This window comes from Stenella coeruleoalba (genome assembly GCF_951394435.1).
Source record: "Stenella coeruleoalba genome assembly, chromosome: 4".
NCBI classification, from domain to species: Eukaryota; Metazoa; Chordata; class Mammalia; order Artiodactyla; family Delphinidae; genus Stenella; species Stenella coeruleoalba.
In genome coordinates this window covers 71,391,297-71,409,937 of record NC_137149.1, presented here as the reverse complement: position 1 = coordinate 71,409,937, position 18,641 = coordinate 71,391,297, and the positions used below count along the sequence as shown (strand labels likewise).

The 18,641-nt window shown below is 40.9% G+C and overlaps 1 protein-coding gene across 1 annotated transcript in view; it reads right to left on the bottom strand.

Annotated features, from left to right (window-relative positions):
• Nucleotides 1-9,026: 9,026 nt before the first annotated feature.
• The window catches only part of CWH43 (cell wall biogenesis 43 C-terminal homolog), a 43,269-nt gene continuing 33,654 nt past the window's right edge, over nt 9,027-18,641 (bottom strand). The window contains 3 exon segments of the mRNA XM_079920199.1: nt 9,027-9,286; nt 9,939-10,000; nt 14,862-15,006. Coding sequence (XP_079776325.1) covers nt 9,127-9,286; nt 9,939-10,000; nt 14,862-15,006 — 367 coding nt within the window. The 3' untranslated portion in view covers nt 9,027-9,126.

Genomic DNA, 18,641 nt, shown 5'->3' with positions numbered 1-18,641 from the left:
ACACATATATATGGAATTTAAGGAAAAAAATGTCATGAAGAACCTAGGAGTAAGACAGGAATAAAGACACAGACCTACTAGAGAATGGACTTGAGGATATGGGGAGGGGGAACAGTAAGCTGTGACAAAGCAAGAGAGAGGCATGGACATATATACACTACCAAACATAAGGTAGATAGCTAGTGGGAAGCAGCTGCATAGCACAGGGAGATCAGCTCAGTGCTTTGTGACCGCCTGGAGGGGTGGGATGGAGGGGGAGACGCAAGAGGGAAGAGATATGGGTACATATGTATATGTATAACTGATTCACTTTGTTATAAAGCAGAAACTAACACACCATTGTAAAGCAATTATACTCCAATAAAGATGTAAAAATAAATAAATAAATAAAATAAAACTCAAAAAAAAAAAAAGAATATGTCCACTATAAAGTAGGGGGAGAGATCTGGATGTTTCCATTTCCCCCATGGGACTCTGCCTTCTTCAATCTACAGACCACCCCCACCCCAGGTTGAGACTCAGTGGATGATCAGATCTGTTCTCTTGGTCAGTTCATGATGCTGTAACAAATTACTATGGACTGGGTGGCTTAAACAACAAACGTTTCTCACAGTTCTGGAGACTGGGAAGTACAAGATGAAGGTGCCAGCAGATCCAGTGTCTGGTGAAAGCCCTCTTCCTGATTTGCAGATGGCCTTTTTCTCCTTGTATCCTCACATGGTGGATGCCAGAGAGAGAGAAAGCTCTTTTGTCTCTTCTTATACGGGCACTAATCCCATTCATGGGGGCTCCACCTGCAGGACCTAATTACCTCTTAAAGACTCCACCTCCTAATACCATTACATCAGGGGTTAGGATTTCAACATATGAATTTGGGGGAGACAAAAACATTCAATCCATAATACCTGTCCCACTAAGGGTGTATTCAAGAAATAAGTGTATTCTTATCTTAAATTTAAAAGGAATCTGGGGGGAAAGAAAAGCATATTTGATATCTTGCTTGCTAGCTCAGTTTTTAAAAGAAAAAAAAAAAATCTAAGTGGAAAACTGCCAGAAATGTTAGAAAATGTTTAAAAAGATACTCTTTGAGAGTTTCTGTTATTGCAAAAAAACAAATTAAAAAAAAAAGAAACTTTTATATAGTGTTTTACTCTGCTAGGCAGCAGTGCAAACATAAGGAATCTGCATACATTACTTCTCTACAAAGTAAGCTGGAATTGAAGAGGAATTAGGTCTATAGATTTCCTCAGAAACTTTAAAAGGAGAGCTAAGAACATACTGTATTTTGCTGGGTTGACAGATTATACCAGTTTACCAATCATTTCAAGTGCAGCCACATTATCAGTCTCCAAAGCAGTCTCGTTGATTCCCAGGATGGCAACCTTCCCTCCTAGCAATTTACAGCAGGCTGATATCAGCCTCCTACTCCAAGGCAAGTCTTCTCAGAAGGGCCCAGCAATCAGAGAAACTGTGGTCAGCCACACCCTCACCCCACCCAAAACATCAGGGCCTTTATTTTACTCCAGGATTCGGCAACAGCAAGCATCTGCAAGGCTGGGCTGGTTAGAGGTGCTCTGAGTTCCTGGACTTGAATTGGAATAATCATCATCCAGTTAAAGGGGATTACATAATACCAGGGCTCTGTGAACTTTCTGTTAAAACTAGTGAAAGGTGTATACTTTGACTTGAACAAAGCACACTACTGTATGAAGGTATAAAGGGATTATTAAATATGTGTTTATTTATATGGAGAACAAGGATAGTGTCTTTGCAAATATTAAACAGATGCATTTGAATTTTCCCCTTACCCCTATTTCTTGGGACCTATTCCCTAGCCCTGTTCCACCTGTGGACCAGAGTGTCTTCTGACCTATCCTCCAGTTCGTCAGTTATTTGTCTATTCTGATGTTAAAGCAGTTCACTGAATTCTTAATTTCAATTATAGTATTTTTGAGAGTTCTAGAATTTTTCTTTTTTTTTTTCAAATCTGCTGTGTCACTTTGTATAGTTTTACAAAAGTGTAATTTTCCTGCTGGAACGTTCCAGTTTGGCTTTTAGGCCCTTGAACACAGCAAGCATAGCTGTTTTATAGTCTATATCTGATAACTCCCATACCTAAAGCCTCAGTAAGTCTGTTTCCCTTGTCTGTTGTTTCTGCTGATTGTGGTTTATGGGTGTCTTATCTCCTTGTGTGCTCTGTCATCTTTGATTGTGGACTGGACATTGTATATGAAAGAATTATTTACAAAAATGATTTGAGATCTGTTATCTTCCTCATAAGAGGATTGTTAATTGTATTTTATTTTATGTTATTTACTTATTTTGCCAGGTGTCTAGGGACACGAGCCATCCAGAATCACCTTCATTTCAGTTCAGGGCTTGAGATTTTAGGGACAACTAAAATCAGGGCTTCTCAAACTTTAATGTCCACACATACCACCTGTGGATCTTGTTAAAGTGAAGATTCTGATTTAGTAGAATTTGGGCAAGCCTTGAGACTCCACAATTTAAAAAGAAAACCCAGGGCTTCCCTGGTGGCACAGTGGTTGGGAGTCCACCTGCTGATGCAGGGGACGCGGGTTCGTGCCCCGATCCGGGAGGATCCCGCATGCCGCGGAGCGGCTGGGCCCGTGAGCCATGGCCGCTGGGCCTGCACGTCTGGAGCCTGTGTTCCACGGCGGGAGGGGCCACGGCAGTGAGAGGCCTTCATACCACAAAAAAAAAATTTTTTAAATAAAAAAAAAGAAAAAGAAAACCCAGGTGATGTCAGCGTGATGGTTAATTTTAAGTGTTGACTGGCCACAAGGTACCCAGATTACATAATTTCTGGATGTGCCTATGAGGGTTTTCTGGATGAGATTAGCATTTGAATCCGTGGACTCAGTAAAGTAGATGGCCCTCCCCAGTATGGGTGGTCATCATACAATCCGTTGAGGGCCTAAATAGAACAAAATGTGGAGGAAGGAGGAATTCACCGTTTTTTTCCTGCCTGATTGCTTGAGCTGGGACATTGACCTTTTCCTGCACTCAGCACTCCTGGTTCTAGCGCCTTCAGACCCAGTCTGGAATCTACAACATTGGTTTCCCTGGTTCAGGCCTTGGGACTTGGACTGAATTACACCACCAACTTTGCTGGGTCTCAAGCTTACAGACAGCAGATTGCAGGACTTCTCAGCCTCCATAATTGCATGAGCCAATTTCATATAATACATCTCTTCCTATATACATATATCCTACTGGTTCTGTTTCTCTGGGGAAGCCGGACTAATCCAGTGCCGATGGTCCATGGGCCACACTTGAAGAAACAGGACTTAGATGATCTGAAGCAGGCTTGCAGTTCTTCTCAATGCTAGTTTTTTCCAGTTCATCCTAATGTGTGTGTTTTCCACTTGATCTATGCTTCCAGTAATTCTAAAAGTTTACCTGTAGATTCTGATGGGTTTTTCTCACAAAAACAATCATGTAGTCTGAAATAATGACAATTTTATTTTTCTTTTTAAATTCTTATACCCTTTATTTGTCTTTCTAGCCTTATTGCACTGGCTAGGACCTCTGGTATCAAAAACAGTGATCATAGCAGGCATTCATGCCTCATGCCCCATCTCAAGAAGACAGCATTCAATAATTCACTGTTGTTCTGGTCACTGTAAGATTTTGTACATACACTTCATTGGATCAAGAAACTTTTCTTCTACTTCGCTAAGAAGTTATTTTTTTTAAATAATAAATGGGTATTTAAGTTTTATCAAATGCTTTTTTGTATATGTCTTTACATTTATACATTGTTGTGGTACTTCTGGTTTTATATTCTGAATTATATTGGTTTATTTTCACATGTTAAACTAACCTTGAATTCCTGGAATAAACCTAACTTGTCATAATATATTATCTTTCTATACAATGCTGGATTTGATTTACCAATATTTTGCTTAGGAATTTTCTATCTATGTACATGATCAAGATTGGCCTATGATTTTCCATTTAACATTCTTTTCAGTTTTGATATCATATAAAGCCTGTCTCTACAGAGAAACAGAACCAATAGGAGATGGATATATATATATATATATATATATACACACACACACACATACATACATGTGGATATATATGGATACAGAGATATATATGTACATATATATCCATCTCCTATTGGTTCTATATATACAGCCGATAGATATATAGATGTATATATATCCATATATGTGTGTGCATATATATCTATATATAGATACATATCTCCTATTGGTTCTATTTCTCTTGATGTCATATTTTCATTAATATTTAGTTCAAAATATTTTCTAATTTTTATGTTGATCTCTTCTTTGACTCATGGACTACTTAGAAATTTATTATCCAATTCCAATATTTAGGGATTTCTCATTATCTTTTTGTTATTTAAGCTTAGTTTCATTGTCACTAGAGAATATACTCTGTATTAATTCAATAACTGACATTTGTTAAATCTTGCTTTTTGCTCCAGCATATGGTCAGTTTTGGTAAATGTCCCATGTACACTTGAATGAGTAATTTGAAGTTACTTGGGACACTCATTAAACTTTCTGCTTGCTCTGTCATTTACTGAGAGAGGTGTATCGAAATCTCCACCTCAGATAAGCCATGTGAGATGGAAAGTAAGGTCCTGAGCGCTTGATGAACAAGCGAGAGACTGAGAAAAAGAGCTAGTGTCTACTTTTCATTAGAAATGAACAGAAATTTGGGGGAGCTGTGGGAAACCAGAGAAGATGAGAGGGAGATTCCTAAACTTCATGATGTGGAAGAGACAAAAGATTTGTAAAACAAGGGAATATCTAATTCTACTTGAAGAGGTTTTGAGTTTTTATAACTTAAACCCTTCTGTCTTTCCAAATCTTATGCTACCACTAAAACACATGGTGAGAGTAGTTTTGCTTTACTTGGTTTGTTTTGAGGAACTCAAGGAAAGAACAGAGTCCTCCGTTGGCTTGGCACAGTCAGAAGCGGCCCTTGCCTCTGTGTATGTGCCTCCCCAGAACTCTGGGAAATTCTGAGCACCTGCTGAGGGCCAGGCACCGCTCGGTGCATTAAGTGCATCCTCTCCTTGTACTGCAGCATCATCAAAGTGTTAGAAATGCAAGCGCAAGACCATCTATGAACTGAACTATGACAGTAGGAGATCTGTGTGAGGGGTGATCACAAAAATGTCACTTGCCCCTTAACTTCCCACAACTGACAGAAGTTTGGGAGAGGACACTGTCTTCTGGAGGGAGTGGTATGAGGGTTCTGTCCATCTTATCCAGAGCTAAAAGGTAAAGTGACCCCAGCTGTCATCTGGATTACATGACCTTGCGGTATTGTTGTTAGGAGATAATGTTGGTAAAGCACTTGGCTCAATAGAGAGTCAACAGTCAATAGTTACCATTCAAGATGTCTCTGTATCTTTTTGTTTCCCAAACTTGGTGATGAGGAACCAGAGAAAAGGGCAGTGTCTTTTTCACTTAAGTGATACCTCCTATCACCATCATGTGCCCAGTGCCGTACTATGGATATAATAGATGCTAAGTAAATATGTTTGTTGTTGCCAGGTTCCCAGAGTTCCCTAAATGTGAATAGTTTCAAGGGCTGTGTTACTTATCTACTGATGCAGAGCAAATTACCCAAATACAGGTGGTCCCTGACTTACCATGTCTCCACTTAGGATTTTTTGACTTTACAATGATTCAAAAGCAATATGCATTCAGTAGAAACCACACTTGGAATTTTGGGTTTTGATCTTTTCCCAGGCTAGTGATATGCAGTACAAATACTCTCTTGTGATGCTGGGCAGGGCAGTAAGCCACAGCTCCCAGTCAACCACACGATCACAGGGTAACCCACACTTACAACCACTCTGTACCCAGATGACCATTCTGTTTTTCACTTTCAGTACAGTATTCCGTAAATTACATGAGATTTTCAGTACTCTTTATAAAATAGGCTTTGTGTTAGATGATTTTGCACAACTGTAGCTAATGTAAGTGTTCTGAGCACCTTTAAGGTAGGCTAGGCTAAGCTATGATGTTTGGTAGGTTAGATGTATTAAACGCATTTTCAACTTACAATATTTTCAATTTACATGGGTTTTTCAGGACATAACTCCATCATAAGTTGAGGAAGATTTGAACACAGATGGCTTAAAACAACAGTTATTATCTGTTAAGGATTTAGGAGCAGCTAAGCCAGGTGGTTGGACTTGGGTCTCTCATGAGTGGCAGTCAAGATGTGAGCTAGGGCTGAAGTACAATCTGAAGCTTGGCTGAGGCTGGAGGTTCCGCATCTAAGGAAGCTCACTCCCGTGGCTGTTGGCAAGAGGCCTCAGTCCCTCCCCACCTTTCCACAGGGCGGCTCATGATGTGGCACCTGGCTTCTCTCAGATCCAAGAGGATGAGACTGAGGCAGAAGAAGCCACAATCTTTCAAAACCCAAGCTTAGAAGTCACATGCCCTCTCTTTCACATTATTCTCTTCATCAAAAGTGAGTCACTAAGTCTAGCCCACACTCAGAAAGAGACCAGTCAGGCCCCACCTCTTTTTTTTTTTTTTGTGGTACGCGGGCCTCTCACTGTTGTGGCCTCTCCCGTTGCGGAGCACAGGCTCCGGACGCGCAGGCTCAGCGGCCATGGTTCACGGGCCCAGCCACTCTGTGGCATGTGGGATCTTCCCGGACCAGGGCACGAACCTGCGTCCCCTGCATCGGCAGGCGGACTCTCAACCACTGCGCCACCAGGGAAGCCCCAGGCCCCACCTTTTGAAGGAAGTGCCAAATCACTTGTGGACATATTTAAAACCACCACAGTATGACATCGTGTTTTGCAGATGGTGATGTGCTCAACACGTTTTTATTAAATAGATCCCAGGAACCTCCTTAGATTGTGACATAAAACCTTTGGAAATTCTCTTAGAATTTTTGTCTCTGCCCCAAGAGATCAAACAACATTCAGGGCCCTTCTAGCTCGAAGATGTAATGTGTGGCCCCCTGAACAACATTCAAGCCACTATTCCTCGCAGAGATAATGCTTTTGGGCTGAATTCTCCCCATCACCTACCTGCTTGGTTCTAGGGAAGAATTCTCTCTGTGGGACCCCTCTGTGTGCAGAGGTATGTTCCCTGACAACTGATCGCCTGACTGACTGGAGACATCAACAGAGCGTGTCCTGTACAGCCAGGGAGTGATGCAAACCCGGAGAAGAGACACGATGCTTTCATAGCTCAGGGAAGGATGGCAATGGGCGTGCTGCAGCTGCTGAGTCAACAACAGTTATATGTACACATTATTCTTCTAACAATTAGACTTAATCTTGAAACATTTTTTTCCCCTGCTTTGTTCCAAGAGGGATGTAAGGCTGCTTGATTTCTGTAAGTGATCCTTCCAGCTTGTCAAAAAATCCATTTCCTATTTTTAAGCATTAAAAAGGTAAGACATGGGCTTCCCTGGTGGCATAGTGGTTGAGAGTCTGCCTGCCGATGCAGGGGTCACGGTTCATGCCCCGGTCCGGGAAGATCCCACATGCCGCGGAGCGGCTGGGCCCGTGAGCCATGGCCGCTGAGCCTGCGCGTCCGCAGCCTGTGCTCCGCAATGGGAGAGGCCACAACAGTGAAAGGCCCGCGTACCGCAAAAAAAAAAAAAAAAAAAGGTAAGACATTTTTGTTATTTTCTCTCTCATAGTAAAACTTTCTTAGGTTACCCCACATTCTATTTTTTATCAAATATTTAAGAAAAACAATTTGGAGAAATGCTTGTATTTAGCAATATATGTTATAAATTGATAGAATTTCCCACTGCATTGTAAAAATACTGTTGCTGCTATTGCAGCTACTGGCTCTGGAGGATTTACCATGCACTATTTTAAGAACTTTGGGTGTCATTCAAACCTTGAAAAAACTTAGGAGTCAGGCACTACTATTTTTCCCATTTTGCAGATGAGATTTGAAGCTTAGAGAGGTTAAGCAACGTGCTCACAGTTGCGCAGCTGTTCACTGGCAAAAAGTGAAGGTCTGAACTGGGCAGCTTTTCCCCAGAGCCTATGCTCTTCATAGCCACGTTGCAGTTACAAAGGGCAAGATCAAATACAGTGACTGAAGCCAATCAAGACTTGGCTATAGCTCTCCTTACGTTTGCTGCCTACACTTTGATACAGTTTTTTCTTGTAGGGAGAGACAAGGAAGAAAAAGAGAATGGATAAATGTCATTTCCCCCCCAAACAAAATGACATCTGAGAAGTTTCTATAGCTACTAGCTGGTAAAAGGAGTAGAAATGTCAAATAATACTAACAAGGTATATGACATGTTCTGGGTCTGGTTTCAGGCAGACATTTCCTCTCCTTATCCAGTCATGGGAAGAAAAAAGAGCAACTACTCCAAATCACATGTCTTGCTGCAAACAGATTTCTCAGATAACCTCTCTTTAAAACTAAACAACACCCAACATATTTCAGAGGGTAGAGTATCTGTGATGGAAATAAATAATCCACTCTCCGTAGTCTCAATTCTTACTGCACATCAGAATAGCCTGAAAAGATTATTTTTTAACCCAAAGCCCATGTATCACCAAGAGGTTCTGATGAATTGGTCTGGGGTGGGACCCAGGCAGAGGGAGTTTTTAAAAGCTCTCCGGGTGAGTCTAAGTGCAGCCAGCACTGAGAATCACAGCAACCCAATGATGCTAACAGGCTTCCTTCCCACTTGTTGGCTCTGTCACTGACCAGCCACGTAACCCTGATGAAGTTATGTTCCTCGGCCTAAGCTTCCTTACCTCTAAAATGGGGATAACAAGAGGACTAATCCAATGTGGATTAATCGAGACAACACATGACACATCTAGAACAGGGCCTAGGACACAAAAACACTTTAATATTAGCTATTATGATGGTGATGGTGCCATTGATCTTTTTTGCCAGAGGTTGGGACTTCAACACGTTTCTCTATCCCAGAAAGCAGGGATCGTAACTTCAACCCAAGTAGGATGTCATAATCTTTACCAGGAGCTCCCTTAACATGAATAAACCTCTAGAACCGAATCTAATTTGTAGCTCATTGTGAGGTAATATTTAGGTCCCTAGAGGGGATGGACAATCTCATAGCTGTAGTTCACGACATAAAGGAACTCACTCACCTGGGATTGAAGTGAATTTTCTCGGGAACTTCCCTGGGGTCTGTGACCACTTTCTGGTTGTCTCTATAATTAACGGGATCATCAGGGATCCTAAATTTGGCCATCTGAATTTCAGAGTCACTCAGCTCAGCATGGGAGATTCTTGCATAACCCAATCTGTGGCAGAAACAAATGGTTTGTAAAGATATTATTATCATACAGAAATCTGATGAGATCTAGTATTATAGATAACACCTTCATTATTAAGCCAATTTCCCATTTCTAACTCTACTCTGTATATCACTAGAATTAACTTGATATATTACTCTGCCGATGCAGGGGTCATGGGTTCATGGGTTCGTGCCCCGGTCCGGGAAGATCCCACATGCCGCGGAGCGGCTGGGCCCGTGAGCCATGGCCGCTGAGCCTGTGCGTCCGGAGCCTGTGCTCCGCAACGGGAGAGACCACAGCAGTGAGAGGCCCGCGTACCGCAAAAAAAAAAAAAATATGGTGCCATTGCTAACATGTACTGACAGTTACATAATAATCAGGCTTAATAACTCACACAGTATCTTCTTTGTATAATTAAACTTAATTTGCTTAACCATTTACTCCTTCTTAACTCATTAGGCTATACATTGAAAAAAAATGTTAAACTGGGTAACTAGTCAAATCAATGTCTATGAAAAGTAACACAATTAACTAATTGCTTCCAGAAAGTTTTTCCTTCCAGGATAGACCCAAAAGATCACAATAACAGTAGATTAAGAAAAACAACAATCCAAAAAAAAAAGAAAAAGAAAAAAAAACAAAAAACACCTATGCTTACTTGATCAGCCCTCGATACATAATATATTCACACCATCTGTCTTGATCTGTGCTGTCAATATCCTAATAATGAAGAGAGAAGAGAATGTTTAAAGCATTCAAAACGGTGCTGTATTCTGAATTGCCAAGAAAATGCGTGAGCTACAGTAATAAATATGCCTTTCTTTTGTGCATTCTATTTTCTCTGCCTAATTCCTACTGATTTTTTAAGGTCAAAATCATTTATTCATTCTATAGATATTTTTGGAGCACCTACCATATGCTCATCTAGCCCCAGTATGAGATGCTGGGAGTAAAACATGAAGGTGATCTAGAGAGAGAGTTAGGCAGCAATCACAACACGGTACTGGCTCCGCACAGTTTTCCAAGTCTCTCATCCCAAGCAGAACTGACTGCATGCTCATCGGTCATCCTGTGTAGTCCTTTACGCGCACCAGCTACACCACTCTGTATAGTTAATTGTTTAGATGTCTCCACTCTCCCCTTCCTGAGCAGAAAGACTCAATCACCTAGGCTCCCTGGTTCCCAGCATGAAGGCTGGCATTTGTCAGGAGCTCAGTCTGTTTGTTAAATTGAGTCACTGGCAACACACGTTTCAGAAGTAATCATGAGTCTATTTGACGTTGAAAGCTTGAGACTAGCGTTACTTTTCATCAGAAAATCAGAACATAAACATTTTTTTTCTATAATGTGTTGGCAAAATTCTAAATATGGAGCTTTTATACTAAAGAAATATTCATGTTCTTCTTTTAAAAAATATACCTGACTTTTGACTATGTTGACTAAATTTGACTATTAAAATTTAATTTAAAAAATATTTTTAGGGCTTCCCTGGTGGCGCAGTGGTTGAGAGTCCACCTGCCGATGCAGGGGACACGAGTTTGTGCCCCGGGAGGATCCCACACGCCACGGAGTGGCTGGGCCCATGAGCCATGGCCGCTGAGCCTGCACATCCGGAGCCTGTGCTCTGCAACAGGAGAGGCCACAACAGTGAGAGGCCCACGTACCACAAAAAAAAAAAAAGAATCCACTGCAAATCTTTTTTTTTTTTAACATCTTTATTGGAGTAAAATTGCTTTACAATGGTGTGCTACTTTCTGCTTTATAACCAAGTGAATCAGCTGTACATATACATATATCCTCATATCTCCTCCCTCTTGCATCTCCCTCCCACCCTCCCTATCCCACCCCTCCAGGTGGTCACAAAGCACCGAGCTGATCTCCCTGTGCTATGTGACTGCTTCCCACTAGCTACCTATTTTACATTTGGTAGTATGTATAAGTCCATGCCACTCTCTCACTTCGTCCCAGCTTATCCTTCCCCCTCCCCATGTCCTCAAGTCCATTCTCTACATCTGCGTCTTTATTCCTGTCCTGCCCCTAGGTTCTTCAGAACCTTTTTTTTTTTTTAGATTCCATATATATGTGTTAGCATACGGTATTTGTTTTTCTCTTTCTGACTTACTTCACTCTGTATGACAGACTCTAGGTCCATCCACCTCACTACAAGTAAATCAATTTCCTTTCTTTTTATGGCTGAGTAATATTCCATTGTATATATGTGCCACATCTTCTTTATCCATTCATCTGTCGATGGACACTCAGGTTGCTTCCATGTCCTGGCTATTGTGAAGAGAGCTGCAATGAACATTTTGGTACATGACTCTTTTTGAATTATGGTTTTCTCAGGGTATATGCCCAGTAGTGGGATTGCTGGGTCGTATGGTAGTTCTATTTTTAGTTTTTTAAGGAACCTTCATACTGTTCCCCATAGTGGCTGTATCCATTTACATTCCCACCAACGGTACAACAGGGTTCCCTTTTCTCCACACTCCCTCCAGCATTTATTGTTTGTAGGTTTTTTGATGATGGCCATTCTGACTGGTGTGAGGTGATATCTCATTGTACTTCTGATTTGCATTTCTCTAATGATTCGTGAAGTTGAGCATCTTTTCATGTGTTTGTTGGAGAAATGTCTATTTAGGTCTTCTGCCCATTTTTGGACTGGGCTGTTTTTTTTGATATTGAGCTGCATGAGCTGCTTGTAAATTTTGGAGATTAATCCTTTGTCAGTTGCTTCATTTGCAAATATTTTCTCCCATTCTGAGGGTTGTCTTTTGGTCTTGTTTATGGTTTCCTTTGCTGTGCAAAAGCTTTCAAGTTTCATTAGGTCCCATTTGTTTATTTTTATCTCCATTTCTCTAGGAGGTGGGTCAAAAAGGATCTTGCTGTGATTTATGTCATAGAGTCTTCTGCCTATGTTTTCCTCTAAGAGTTTTACAGTGTCTGTCCACTGCCAATCTTGACACAACTTTTGACTGTGACAGTGGAACCCAACAGAGTATTAAATAAAAATCAAATAAAATTCCTCTTACACACACACACACACACAAATTCTCTCTTATTAGGATACAATCAATTTTTTCTTAAATTTGCCAAATATCATCTTGTATAGTAGTCTTCTATACTTTATAGACCATATACTTACACATTTGTCTAATGTGATTTGATACATACAGCCAGACATACATAATACAAACATGTAGCTACCACCTATTAAGTGCCTCCTACATGCAAGGCTTAGGGCTTTTCAGGCATTACTTTATTTTCATCCTCACAACAACCCTATGATACAATAGGTATTACTATCTCCTCTTTATAGATGTGGACATTGAGGCCCAGAAAGGTTAAATAACTTGCCTCAAGGTCACAAAGCTGGTAAATGTGGCACCAGGTAGGCTAGTGATGAGAGACTACATGGAGAGAGAGGTCCAGCCAACAACCAGCACCGAGGCCCCAGACCAGTGAGTGGGGGACATGTCAGACCTCCCCAGCCACAGCCACCAGCTGACTCCACGAATGAACGCAGGCAAGAACAGAAAACCACTCGGTAGACCCCCACAGTCATGAGGATATTGGACCATTGTTCTTTTTAAGCCACTAAGGTTTGTAGCTTACACAGTGATGCACTAATAAATAACTAATGCAACCCCTGTGATTCCACTCTCCAGATTTTCCTCTTACTCTTCTGACTTCTCCTTAATCTCTCTTCTGAGATAATCTCCCTCCTCTTCCCTCACCCATCACCCCCATGATAGCCACACTAAATGTGACTCTATCAGGAGTTTTCTTTGGTCTTCCTCTTGCAATCTCTAACTCCATAAGCAATATCATTCCCTTCCATGGTTTTAATGATCACCTAGATGGTGGCAACCCCTTAATCTGTATCTCTAGTCCTGACAGCCCTTCTCAGTTCCAGATCCATATGTCCAGCTGCCTAATGGACAGCTCCACTAGTATCCCACAGATGCCTCAACTCAGCCTAAAGCTGAACTCATCTTCTTTGCAAAACTCTTCTTCCTTATGTATTCTCTATAATAATAAGGGTCACCATCATAAACCCTCTGACCAAAGCCAAAATTAGGAGTCCATCTTGACCCCACTTCTGCCTTATCCACCAGGGCAGAGATTAACTCATCTCCCTAATATCTGCCTTGCCCCTCTTCCAAAGTTGTAGGATTTTTAGCTAGGTATAAGGGTATCAAGATTAAATATTGCATCTCTCAACTTCCCGTACAGTGAGGTATGGCCAATGACTAAATTCCAGTCAATGAAATGTAGGTAGAAGAGGTCAGTTTCCTGGAATTTGCCTTAGAGATAAGTTGCACATGCTCTTGGGCCCCTCTGTATCCCTTCCTCCCTCTTGCTAACTAGAACAAGGATGCTGCCATCTTGGACCATGAGGCAAACTTGGGAGTGGAAGCCTTGTAATGTGGAGCCACAAGATAGAAGGAGCACACTCCTGATACCACAAAGTGCCGTACTAGTGGTGAATCACCTGCCCAGACTTTTACATAAAGAGCTATACTTCTCTTATTTAAGCCACTGTCGTTATGTGTTTTCTGTCACATACAGAATACCTTCATCGTACAACGTTCTCTCTCACCTGTCTTTCCAAGCACTTGATAAAATGGTTAAAATTTTTTGTTTGCAGATATTATCTCAAGACAATGAAGTAAAAAAAAAAGACATGTAAAGGACCAAGAAATCTACATAGGGCTTAACTAAATATAATAATTGTATTTCTCATTATAAACGAATGCATTTAACCTTCTAGTGTATATATGTCTCAAGGATTTGATTTGTCTGTCAGTTTCCCAGAGTATGATTATATCTGGATACACTGAGAAATTCAACCGTTTTGGACCTGGACAGGTAAGGACAAATTAAGTGTCATTTAGTGAGGCCCTGATCAGCCAGCCTCTCTGTATGCCATTTTATCTTTTACTCTCATCATGATTAACTTGTACAATGTGGCAGATTGTATTTTCTAAACACGGCTACAATAATCCACTTTCCATATGGCATTCTTATAATGTGACTTTGATACTCCTCTCATCAAGAGATGGGGTTTATGTTTCTTCCACTTGAATGTGAGCAGGCTTGTGATGACAGCAGAAATCACGTTATATGACTTACAAGGCTAGGTCATACAAGGCAATACAACTTCTTCCTGGTTCTCTTAGGACACTCACCCTTAGAACCCAGCCATCACGCAGGAAAGAAGCCTAAGCAGCCCACGGAGAGGAAGCAGGACCCTGAGGCCAAAGCCCCAGCTGAGCTCCTAGTCAACAGCCCCACCAACTTGCCACTTATGTGTCATCTGCAAAGTGGCTCCTCCGGTCCCCAGGTGAGCCGCCTAGCTGTGTGGAGCAGAGATGAGCTATCCCCACGAAGTCCTGTCCAAATTGCAGATTTATGAGCAAAGAGATGAATGCTACTTAAAGCCAGTATGTTTTTTGGTAGTTTTCCATGCAGCAGTAGATAATCAGGATACATATTACAATGTTGGGTTAGGTTTTTCAAAACATGAAGAAGAAACATTTTATTTAAGAAATCAGAAATCCTATTAAGATTGTGTTACCTTCACATTGCCACATTCAATGAGCTGTAGATAATCTCTGGAACCAGGTGCTGAAGTGATATATCCCAGAAATATCACTTGCTCAGAGCTATTTTTCAGTAGTTTTGAAACAGCAATAGCTTGAAGTTTCCTATCGAGGTCATCTCTGAAAAAATGCAAAAATATACCTCTTTACTGTATTTGCAAAACAATTTTTTAAAAATATTAGGTACCTAACTAAGTTCCCAAAGAATATCTTCAAACACTGCACAAACCCAGAATAATTCCTACTGGGACACACTGACTTAATGTTATGCAAATGAGCAAGACAGCTATAGTGCTTCAACTGAGCAGGCTGACAGACTTGACCAAGAACAACATGACCTTTCCCCACAAATCATTTGGAGTCCAGTGGATAGAAATATCTAAAAACAGCAATTGCTCAACTTTTCATCAGAAGAAATTATAACAATAATCTAAGACCTGGTCATCAGTATTACAGCTAAAGATTAGTAGTTCAAAAAAAAAAAAAAAAGCAAGGAGTACCGGTAAGAGGGAGAATCCTAACATTCACAGAACACACCAGGTTTGTTAACCTACTCAGCTCCTTCAACTGAACAGTTTCTGAAAGCCTCCCTGGCTCTCCTGGTCAAATACTGGCTAAGTGTGCTGCTTTTATCATGTTAAGCACTATAAGTGTGTAACTGAGACAATCAGGCAGGTACATCAAGGCTCTGAGGGGTTTATAGTCAGTCTGTCTGGGGAAAAATAGGGACATCATATCTGCATGACCCAGCAAGAAAAACTGAAACCACTCTAGGTGTTTCAAACAAAGTGAATTTAATTCAAGGGATTGGCTACTAGGTGATAGGAAGCCAAACAGGAATCAGCGAAGCAACTAGAGTTTAGTAGCAGTGAGAAACCTCTACCACCTCTAGGGCTAGAGGGACAACAGGAAGAGGTGATATTCCCAGAGTCCACAAGCCAGTCCTAACTGGTGGGAAATGGTACTATGGAGGAAGCTACTCAGAAGGATCCAGGGCCATTGAAGGAGGAGTTGGAGCCACAGAAGAGACTTAGCTGCTGCCAGAGACAACAGAGAAGGAAGAGAGAGCGAATGAGAAGTACTCTGTCTCCTCCCCTCCTCCAGCCCTCCAGCCTTGCATTAGTGCGTCCCATTGGCTAAACATACCCAGAAGCCAGAAGACAACAGACTCTGGGAAATGTGGTTTCCTGCAATCTGTAGCTGGAAGGGAGCTGAACCGGGAATGGATCCAAAGGCAAATAGGCAGCAGACCAACACAGGCACTTACGGAGTAAGACAGCTAATAAATGACTGTTAAGAAAAATCAATGACAAAAGAAGATAGAGGGAGATCACCAAGAGCTGAGAAGACTGGAGAAACCTCATTGAGGTAGGATCAGAAGACAGGACTAAGCTTGTCCATTCTTACGTATAGACATCTGAGTGCTATTAAAAGATGTCTCAAGAAACAGAAGAGTGAAAAGGATGACCATTTGCTAAACATCTTTGCCTAGATCCATTCCCAGCCCTTCTCTATGCCCTGGAGGCTGGTCTCTGCAAATTTCATCTCCTGGGCTTCCTTGTCTACTAATTTCCAGTGAGGTTTGGGTAGGAAGAGAGAGAAATTGGAGTATTTCTTCGAGCTGCATTCCTCATGCCTGGTGGCCCCTCTTCTGGTTCCAGATCAAACGGGGCTCTGGGAACACTGTTTCCTCTACCTGTCCCTTCAGCCCTAAGGATGGTACTGGTTCCCCACCATTACTAGTGTCTGAGTACCTCAGCATCTCTTATCTGTTCCTCTGACCCTTCCAACATCGTGGTAAGTAGTCCCTTCATTAAGTCTGCAGTGAATTCTATTCCTTCTGACACACAACTGGGATTCAAATCCAATCTAGAGAATGTCAAAGTCACTGCACCACAGATAGAGCTTTCATTCAAATAGGTTTTAGCAATATATTATCGGAAAATAATCTGTGAATTTGGCTTTACATTTTCTCAGGAGATAAATTTTATCCAGTGATAATAATAAAAATAAAACCTATATGTATGTATGGGTATAAAGAAAGGAGGGGGAGGAATTAGGAGACAGGGAGAAAGAGAGAGATTGAACACGTTTTATGTTCTTATCTGTTGATATTTGATCAGCCCAATAGCCCTATGATGTGGGTTAGAAAAAATAATTTTATCTGATTTTCAGAGACAAGGGAACTGGAGCTCACTGAGTTTATCTTACAACGGAACCAAAACTGTAACTACAGACTACAGGTTCTGTGCTCTTTCTTTTTTGTACATTTATGCATGTTTTAAGAAACAAACACTGTAAGTATCTGGTGGCTCAGTTAATTACCTAAAATAATACCAATTTTAGTTACAGTGTATACCTAAGTAACTTCTAAGGAATGCTGCTATTTTCTGTTTATTGGTTGTAAAGAGATATTTGTGTCGTCAGTAATTTTAGAAATCCCGTTGAATCAGCTAATAACATGCATAAGCATTCATTCCTAATATGATTTTATGTTTATATGCCATAATCACTAGAAAATGAAATCACTAAATATTTTTTCAGAGTAAGAATTTTTTATCTAGTATTATAAAAACAAAGGCAAGCAAAAATACGTAGTGACGGCTTCACAAGTTATTTGAAGCATGAACTTTCTCATGTCACTTGTTGGGAGTGGACAGGGCTTCTAAAGAGTGAGACAAGAGCTAAGGCTCTAAGGGAAAAGGCTGCACCTGGCATTGTGCTTGGGACACAATAGATGCTTGATTCGTGTTTGATGAATGACTTTTTTTTAAAGCTACTCAATGCGCTTCACACTTAGAGGTGTCTGATTTGCTTTAATAATAATGGCCAGTATTAATTGAGCAGTTACACATACTTTGCATGAGATAATATATTTTATTTAATTCCCTCAAGAATCCTTTAAGTAGGATTATCGCTCCTGATTTGCAGATAGGAAAACTGAGGCTCAAGATAGTTAAATAATTTGGTGAAGGATACACCTTGACTTAGGATTCAAACCAGATTGTCTGATTCCAGGTTCTGGAGTTTCACGCGCTTAGCCATTAAACTATACTGCTTCCCTTCTCTTCCCTTACAGTCACATCTCCTCGACAGGTGCTAGCTATTATCATTACTGTTGTGGTTGTCATAATTATTATTAAATCAAGTGAGGAAGGTAGTAAGCAAAGGGTATGTTGTTAGCTACAGGGTTTTAAATATGTGGTTAATAGAAAGTTAGGAAAGGTAATCCTTCCCTCCTCTTTTCCAAACAATTTGAGGGCTATCTTTTAGTCTTCTCTTCCCTCACAAGTCTCTTCTTCACATCTTAGAGGTCAGAGGGAGTTAAAGGGGGCAGGGGAAAAAAACCAAAGGAAAACAGGATGGAGTATACTCAACTGTTTCTTAGGTTGAGACCTTGCAACCTTTAAACACAAAAGTGCCTATTTTTAAAAAGATAAATCCAATTCAAGTGCAATTTAAGCTCAGCAGAATGATTTCTGAATGTCTATACTTGCAACCTGAAAATTGCTGGGAGAAACAGAAAGCATTTCTTCAAACATCTTTTTACAGAGATGTGGACTGTCTATACCATCCGTCCTCCAAACACCCTTCCCACTTCTAAGAAGACCAGCAAGAGTCTGATTAGCAAACAGTTCACATTAATTACATTTGAATGGTTGGGTTATATTCCTTATGCTCTGACTTATTTCAGAAAACAGTCAAGTACGCTTTCACAGATCCATGTAATACTGCGAGAAAAAGGGAAGTAATAG